Here is a 9,005-nt window from a genome sequence, read left to right as displayed (position 1 = left end):
GGTCTTTTCACCAGACATGCCTAGAAAAAAATGGTCACTTGCCACATTTTATCATGAACTGTTATGCCTGGCGCCTGGAGCGGGAGGGACACGTCCGAATCTGTGATTCAGATTTCGGCATTACCGAACGTTTTGATAGGAACATGAGGCAACTGATTTAGGATATCTGTAATTCTTTTTACAAATCCACGCCTGCGGATCGCACCGACAGCTTCCACTGCCGGACCTCTGCCGGCCGCCTGCCTGAAACTGTTGTGCACAGTAACCCTGTGCGTTCGCGCAATCGGGATTTGGATTTTCCAATCTAGATCCGTCGTCGTCCCCTACACTGCATCTTACATTTAATGACCCTACCGTTCTGACGCTAGACGAACGGAGGGGGTCAGAGGAAAACACAACAGAGTAAATCGAGCATCTAGCTCGCTACCTGTTTTTCCTTCAGTCCTTACTTCCCCCGCACTGCCACCCTCTCGCGAGTTTGAGTCTCTCGATCCAGTGCGAGGCTTCTTATCACCTCCAGCGACAGAAACCCCCCCCTGTCCTCGTCCGGCCCGTCTTGCTGGCGTTGGCAGTGCCAACTTGGCACCAACGCTTCTGAATCCGGGGACGTTCCGCCACCAATCGCGTGCGGGCAATCAGTACTCGGCCGTCCCTGTGTTAGGGTCTCTCGGCGACCTGCGCCGTCTCTGCCGGGTTGGCGGCACTGAAGGGCTTGAGACAGTCGCGCGTCACTTTGCATGTGGGCGAGCTTTCTATCTTGTCCATCAAAGCTCGCAGACCGGTTCTCGCCGCGACGGTGTCCAACAAGTCCACCTGCCCACTCGGCGCATGACTCGACTTGGGGGGGACCTTCAGGCGGGGTACGTGCCCTCCGGGATACGTGCCCTCCGCGAGGGTACTGTAAACTTTACTCGTACAGTATCGTCCTACGGCTTTCGTTTCAGTACTGTACTGTAATACCGATGGACTGGACAAGCCCCTGGAGTACAGCACTGTATCATACGCCTCCCTGGAGTCCCTTGCAGACTGAAGAATTTTACGCCGGCAACGAGGGCTGCAAGTTGCAGCCTTCGTTGTTGGCGTAAAATTCTTGTCTGCAAGTTGCAGCCTTCGTTGTTGGCGTAAAATTCTTGTCAGTGCGTCGCGAGAGCAGCCTTACTAAACTCACGATGTGCCAACACCGCAGCAACAATCCGCACAACCGCCGCCCTGTTTTTTCAGCGTAGGAAATCACTCAAAATCACTGTCAAGCGGGCACCTACCGTAAAATAGCTGTGGGCCATTGGATGCCCTGCATTTATTCGAATGCCAAGGGTGAAAGTAAACCTTTCCCGCCCTCTCTGCGAGAAGACCAAGAACGAAAAACGACTACCCTTGGGTAACGACTGACAACGACAAGAGAGAAAAAGAGATTCCGAGAGAGAGAGATATAGAAAAGAATAAGCGCCGCTTTGCCACCGCCACCTACTCGAATCCGAACAACACCCCCTATTCGCAAACACCATGGCTGATCCATACAGTATCTTGGGCCTCACCGGCCCGGCTGAGCAAGTCGTCCGCCTCATCGCAAGTCTCATCGAACGACACAAAGCCTACAAGGAAAACAAAAAGCTCTCTACCGAAATGCTCACCGCCTACACCATCTTGCAGGCAGATATCACGGCGCTGAAAGACAGGCCGATCCATGGAACGTCGTCGCAGCACACGGGCTTGCTCCAACGTGAAATTGCGGGCATCTCAAGCTTCATATTGAAGTCCCTCGAAGAGCTGCAGAAAGAGTTGGACGACCCAAAAGCGAGACTCGGTGCGTTCGCCTCTGCGATGGGAGATAGAGAAGTCCTAGAGAAGCGAATGCAAGAAGCGGACCGCCTTCACAAACGTATTGTACAAGCAAGCACGGGCATCGATACTCGCGCGGCCGTCGAGTCGATCGGCATCGATACTCGCGCGACTCGCGCGGACGTCGAGTCGATCAGACGAGGCACGGGTAATATGTTCAGGGCGTCGATAAGAGCCGAACTTAATCCTGCGTCGATATGTGTGAAGCTTGATTCTCAGGGGAGCGATGGATTACCGGACACGTGTGAGTCGCGTCTGAAAGCGGCTGTGCTACGGAAAGATAAGAACGAGCAAGTGGGCGCGACAGCAGTAGGACAGGGCGGAGTCGGGAAGACATGTGCCCTACGAGCGATCGCGCACGATGTCGAGATTAAGGCGGAGTTTTCGGGAGGAGTGTACTTCATGTCGTTAGGGAAAGACGGAAACGTGGGACGGCTGATTGAAGAACTGTGTCTGATTGTGGAAGCGTCCGGTGGGAACCAGACGGCTGCAGAAATGCGGGAGCAGAGCGAGTTTGGAAGGGTGTTGGCAAAAGTACAAGCATGGTTTTGTAGTCATGTATGTTTGTTTATCATTGATGATGTGTGGGTGGTGAATGATATAGACGCGAACATCCTTCAGAAATTGTCTGTTCTAGCAGACACTGCGGGGGGCAGCGGGGCAAGGAGGAGCAGACTATTGTACTCCACGAGAGACAAGGAGCTGCGTCAGATTGGGGAGCGGGTTGCTTTCGAGCCGAGAGAGAAGGAAGGGAAAGAAGCAGTTGACATGCTTGCGCACGCGAGTGAGGCGAATGGAGAGGAAGTGGATGATGCGAGATGCAAGGAAGCCGTGAGTGAAATACTGAAAATGTGTGGCGGATTGCCGCTTGCTCTGAACGTGGCAGGAACGAGCGTGAGGTACATGAGGGACAGATGGCAGGGAGAATTGTCAGAAGCATGGGGAGCGTACCTTTCGAGGATGAAGAGTCGTAACACGATTCGTGAGAAGAGTCCGCAGGACGGATATTCGTCGTTGAATGGGACATTGCATACTTCACTGGATATCCTGGAGTCGTATGTGGGAAGGAGTGCGGAGACGGATGATGAATTTTCGTTTCGAAAGATGCACCGGAGTCTGTGCGTTATGAAGAAGCAAGACCGGATACCTTTGAGTTTGGTTGGAGATTTGTGGGAGATGGAGGAGGGGTGTACGGAAAGGTGTGCAAAGGAGATGGAAAGGGTTGGACTAGTAGAAGTGCAGTATGAGAGGGGTTGTGGTGGGTTGCGGGTGCATGATCTGACGCACGATTTCGCGGTGGAAGAAGCGAAGAAGAAGGAGGGCGTAGAAGAGTGGTATAAGAAGATGGCGGATGTGTGCAGGGCAGGAGAAGGGTTGCTTGCGATGAGTGAGGGCCGAGACGGAGAGGGGAAGAGCGCACGGGAGGAGTACGTTTTCGAGAATATATATCGTGTTTTGAAACAGGGTGGGTGCGTAGAGGAGCTGAAGAGGCTATTTTTGAGTGCGCGATGGGTGAAGACAGTGATACGGAGAGGCGGGGTTTGGCAATACGAGGAAGCTGTGAAGGGATTGAGTAGAGACTTGAAGGGGAAAAGAGGAAGCGGGAAGGTGGGAATGGGACGGGGAGATGAGGATGCAGTGGATGGAATGGTTTTGATGATGCGGGCTGTGCGGCTGAGTGTACCGTTTTGTGGTGAAAACAGTGCCGGGATTTACTTTCAACTATATGGGCGAGTGAAGCACAAGGCACGGGATTCAAGTTGTGTGCGAAAGATGCTGGAGGAAATTGAGAGATACGCACCACGGCCGTGGGTGCGGCCTGTGAGTGAGTGTGTAGCGCGAGCCGATGGAAAGATGGTGGAGCAGATTGTTCTGCCACATTCCGGTACTGAACTTCAAGTGGGCATGGATTCCAGTGGTGAAGTGTATGGATGTCAGGTGGAGGGGTCCGGGGCAAAAGTAATGGTTTTCACGCAATCTGCTGAGAAGGAGACGAAGATGGTTGAATTAGAAGGCGAGTTCGAAACGGAGAGCCAGGGCCCAGGGGCCAATGAACCAAGCAGTCAATTAGAACGCGAGTTCGAAACGGAGAGCCAGGGCCTAGGGGATGTTGAAGCAAGCAGGCTCAAAATGTGTCGACGTTTCAGGGCATGTTTTGGAATGTGCTTTGGAAGTGTAACCTCCGAAGTGACTGCAGAAAACCCGAGCGTGACTGCAGAAAACCCGAGCGTGACTACAGAAAACCCGAGCGTGACTGCAGAAATCCCGAGCGTGACAAGAGCCACCTGCGCGACTCTCTGTGAGAGGAAGGAGAATGTTGTTGTGGGATATGAAGACGGGACGTTAAGGCTGTGGAGTACGTCGGAGAGGAAAATATTGAGAATTTTCCGCGGTCACAAGTCGAAAGTGGTTTGCGTTGCGATGAGTGGGGACGGAAGACGTGTGGTATCTGGATCGGAGGACAAGAGCGTGCGGGTGTGGGACGTGGAGAGGGGAGCACAAGTCAGGGAGGCGTTAGTTGGACACACGGGTGGGGTGCTTAGCGTTGCGATGAGTGGGGACGGAAGCCGTGTGGTATCTGGATCGGATGACACGAGCGTGCGGGTGTGGGACGTGGAGAAGGGAGCACAAGTCGGGGAGGTGTTAGTTGGACACACGGATTGGGTGCTTAGCGTTGCGATGAGTGGGGACGGAAGACATGTGGTATCTGGATCCCGGGACAGGAGCGTGCGGGTGTGGGACGTGGAGAAGGGAGCACAAGTCGGGGTGGTGTTAGTTGGACACACGGGTTGGGTGTGGAGCGTTGCGATGAGTGGGGATGGAAGACGTGTGGTATCTGGATCTTGGGACAGGAGCGTGCGGGTGTGGGACGTGGAGACGGGAGCACAAGTCGTGGAGGCGTTAGTTGGACACACGGATTGGGTGGTTAGCGTTGCGATGAGTGGGGACGGAAGACGTGTGGTATCTGGATCGGTTGACAAGAGCGTGCGGGTGTGGGACGTGGAGAAGGGAGCACAAGTCGGGGAGGCGTTAGTTGGACACGCGGGTGGGGTGCGTAGCGTTGCGATGAGTGGGGACGGAAGACGTGTGGTATCTGGATCCCGGGACGGGAGCGTGCGGGTGTGGGACGTGGAGACGGGAGCACAAGTCGGGGAGGCGTTAGTTGGACACAGGGGTCCGGTGCTTAGCGTTGCGATGAGTGGGGACGGAAGACGTGTGGTATCTGGATCGCTTGACAAGAGCGTGCGGGTGTGGGACGTAGAGACAAGAGCACAAGTCGGGGAGGCGTTAGTTGGACACACGGATTGGGTGCGTAGCGTTGCGATGAGTGGGGACGGAAGATGTGTGGTATCTGGATCGGGTGACGGGAGCGTGCGGGTGTGGGACGTGGAGAGAGGGATCACACTTCATACCGGGAGGAGAGAGGATTGGGGAAAAATCAAGCGTCGGTTCCTGAAGACGGCAGGCTTGGGTACTGCTTCCCGCGCAGGACGAACATCACAAATATTTTCAAGGGACGGAAGAATTGTGCAAAGGCGAGAGGATGGGTCCGAGGCCGTCTTGGCCCAGTTAGACGATCCACGAGACTTGCGGATAGACCACGATCACGGGGTCGCAGTTGCAGGGGCGGGCAATCTGGTTGCTATCATGAAGCTAGTGGTGTAAGTAAGTATCGAAGTGCGATGGCCGCTTGCCGCCCGTGACAGTAGTAGTGCGTTGAGGGTTTTTTGCTTTGTTATTGTTTTATGAATGCGTGGGAAGCTCGCCTCACGGACGTTGCAATCCATGTATGTGTGTATGTATGTGTATGTATGAACTAGCGACCTGCTTCCATTCATCGTGCGCTCTTGTGCTCAAAAGTTATAAAGGTATTCGTGAATGAACGGTGTGTTGAGAAGCGTTGCAGACCGGGTCAAAGCGGGGGCCAATCTCACTTTGAAGAGGCGATGGGTACACGTGCACAGGTTTCCACGTGCACAGGTTTCCACGTGCACAGGTCCACACGTGTGAGAAGACAAGTGGCAAACGAGGCCAACTTTTTCCCTCAATTTTACCATAAATTTCAACTTTACTAAACATTTGGGCCTCTCCCTTTACGGAGCGTCAGCGTCGTCACTCAGTCCAATTACGAACACCGTCCTTGCAAGGTGTGGTGCCAGAAAGAGTCCGATGCCCCCTCGACCTCTGTGGGTCGGGGGGCGACGGCGGCTTTATTGGAGTGTGCGGGATCTTTGCCCTAATGGCAGTGCACTGTCTAGTGTGCTGTCTTATCTGGGTGGAACCACACAAGGGGCATCGGTTACTGTGAGAGAAAAGCACTGGGCAAAAGGGAAAGTGTCCTGGCCGGCACAGGTAACACAAGCGGCCCCCAGTGACAGACCGACCGCGATAAGCTGTCTGATCACAGCCAGCAGCGAGACGGATAAGCGAGACGGATAAGTAGGAGCGAGAGTAGAGACGACGAAAGATGTTCTATGAGTTTGTCTAGACGGCGCCCCGCCGCCGCCACACTCTGCCAGCGGCGAGAACAGTGCGCCCCAGCTCCCCATCCCGCTGCTGCTGCAAGCCGGGTCGCGGCGGGGAAGCGTCCGCCACGCGCCTAGAACGCGGCGGGGTCTCGAGCGCTGTCCATACGTGCGGCGGCGACGGGCGCGCGCGCGCGCAAGGGAGAGCGGGGGAAGGGGGAGGGAAGCACAGCGCGTCGGGGTGAGGGCGCGCGCAACGGCGGCGGCGACGCTTATTCGGACGCACGCGCTTTGAAAGGGATGCCCGCATTGCTGCGCACGAGCGGGAAGCAGGGCGGCATGGTGCTTGCGCTGCGAGTCGCTCGTGGTTTGAACGGGAAGCGTTTGCTGGCGGAGCTGCAGCCATGCTACGTGCGGCTTAGAAGACGCACGGCGGCGCGATTTGCGCTACCCCGGCGGCACGGGCCATCCGCCCGCACCTCAGCGAATGCGACCGGCCGCGCCCCGCGTGGGGCGCGGCGAAATAAGCACGTGGAGAGAGGGCGCAGTTACGCGCGGCGGACGGCGGACGGCGGACGGCGGCCCGGGTAAGCTAAAATGCGGCTTGAATCTGCAGCAGTCGCGCGGGGAGGCCGCGGGGCGCAACAGGTGGCCGCGCGCCCGTTTTGATCGCGCGCCCCCGCCGGGCGGACGCGCACCCGACGCGCCGTCTTCTTGTCTGGTGGCCGAGAGGCTTGATGGGGGCGATGCCTTCTAGGCAGGCCGTCACTTTACTCGGCGGCGAAACGCACGGTAACGGGGCACGGTAACGGGGCACGGTAACGGGGCACGGTAATGGGGGCATGCTCCCCACCCGCAGCGACTCTCACTCCACGTTGAGGCTTGCAACACGTGGTCATTGCGGGCGAGGGAAGCAAGCTCATTTCTTCAGGCACAACATCAGTGTCGTCGGAATATGGCGGAAGCAAGCGACGCTCGCACTTGATCGACTACTCGGCGGGAGGCACAGCTGTGCTGGAAGGGGATCATCGTTGCGGAATAGTAATTCAACTATTTTGGCAACGCACTGCTTCCCCTTTTTGCGGCACTTTTTCCGAAACCGAGTCACCCAGATGCGCGCCCGCCACTTGCTAACCTTGGTAGCTCTGTGACTGATTACAACCTGCGCGCCTTTTCTGTTTTTACCGCCATTCGAAAGCCCATTACTTTTGCTTGTCCGCCAAAAATCCAGGCTGTGCCGTGCCATTACAATGTAATATGCTTTTCCATATCGATCGATAGCCGCCCATCATCGCCATTCCAGAAAAGTGCGTTGCCAAAATAGTTTATATTTGCGAAAATAGTTAACGGACATTTTTTGACTGTTAGAATAAAGAGTTTTTTTCGGGCCACGGCCATTATTTGAGGTTGCCAAATTAGTTTCCATGCGATTCAGACCTGTAAAAGCTGTTCATTTAAGGGACTTCATTCCCTTGAATGAACACATGATGTGATTTCGTTACAGTTGTAAAGCTACAGTACCAACAGTACCTTTGGTACTGAATATGCGCGCTTTATGTGTTTATTGAGCTTTAAAAAGTCAAAATCGGTGAAGGACTGGGTAGGATACCGCCTTTTCACCAGACATGCCTAGAAAAAATCGGTCACTTGCCACATTTTATCTTCAACTGTTACTGCACACATCGTGTAGTACACGGACGGTCGTGGCACACTGCACACACCGTGTACTGAGTACACGGTGTGTGCAGTACGCCACGACGCAACGAAAACCCCAGCCAGTGCACCCCCGACTACCTTTCTGAAACAGCACCACCAACAAAACATTCCGTCGTACGGAATTACCTCTCATCTAACCTCTTTCATCCGTATTCATACAAACGGCTGCACCCACGGTAGTACAAGTACCCTCGATCGAGCCCTCTTCCGTCATCGAGTCATCATCACCTTCCTTCCTCTTTTCTTTGTTCACCCTCTCCGCCTCCTGCGGGTCCAGCACCATTTCTAAAAAGATTACGAAGCACGCCACGAAAGCCAGTATGAAGAAAACCTGCAGCTTGGTCAGCGTCAGGCTCAGATGGCTGTCCTTTGGACACTGCCCCATCGACTTGACATAATTCTCTGGCCTTGGGAGCAACCCCGATCGCTGCATGTCCAGCGTTGCGTTGCTCATCACTTCCGTGTACTTGGAGCCACGCGGAAGAAGGAACGACAGTCCACCCAGGAAGCAGGGCTCGCCCGATGACACTATCTTCTGGCAGTACTTTCCGTGGGCAAGACTCATGCCCGTGGCAGTGAGACCGATCATAAATTTGCACTTTTTCTCGTACAACTTCTTGGCGCCTTCTTCGTCCGATGAAACCAGCACCGGACTTTGACCCTTGTGACAGGAACTGGCGAAGAGAATGGGAAATGTAGTTGTTAGCAACCACTGTTTGAGAGAAACACGGAGGTAACGAGGTAGGCGTGACGTACTCTGTAGCGATAGCGTGATCCCAGAACACTTCTATGGCTCCTCCTTCTGTTACGCACACTTCATGCGGGGGTATATGGCACTTCTTCAGGTCTTCAATATTGCGGTAGTCAGAAACGAGGGTGTCCTGTACAAGTACCGCACTGTTAAAAACGTGGGAAGGCGTTAATTTCTTTCCGTGAGATCCTCGCTGAGAGTTTGACTCTGCTGGTGTCTGAAGACAAAACAAC

General features: G+C 54.8%; 1 protein-coding gene; it reads left to right on the top strand.

The window, feature by feature from the left end:
• Window positions 1-1,503: 1,503 nt before the first annotated feature.
• Window positions 1,504-5,626, top strand: CHC_T00009093001 (WD40-repeat containing protein). XM_005713085.1 is given in 2 exon segments: window positions 1,504-5,505; window positions 5,506-5,626. 1 exon segment carries the CDS (start codon window positions 1,504-1,506, stop codon window positions 5,503-5,505), a length of 4,002 nt encoding a protein of 1,333 aa, XP_005713142.1. The 3' UTR covers window positions 5,506-5,626.
• Window positions 5,627-9,005: the final 3,379 nt, after the last annotated feature.

This window comes from Chondrus crispus, genomic scaffold (assembly GCF_000350225.1).
Source record: "Chondrus crispus Stackhouse genomic scaffold, scaffold_130, whole genome shotgun sequence".
In the NCBI taxonomy this organism is placed as follows: Eukaryota; Rhodophyta; class Florideophyceae; order Gigartinales; family Gigartinaceae; genus Chondrus; species Chondrus crispus.
The sequence above is the reverse complement of the archived record's forward strand: the minus strand, read 5'-3'. Positions and strand labels throughout refer to the sequence as shown.

Excerpts from the sequence above, each read along its gene's own strand:
- CHC_T00009093001 (XM_005713085.1), top strand. The coding sequence starts at position 1,504 with ATGGCTGATCCATACAGTATCTTGGGCCTCACCGGCCCGGCTGAGCAA.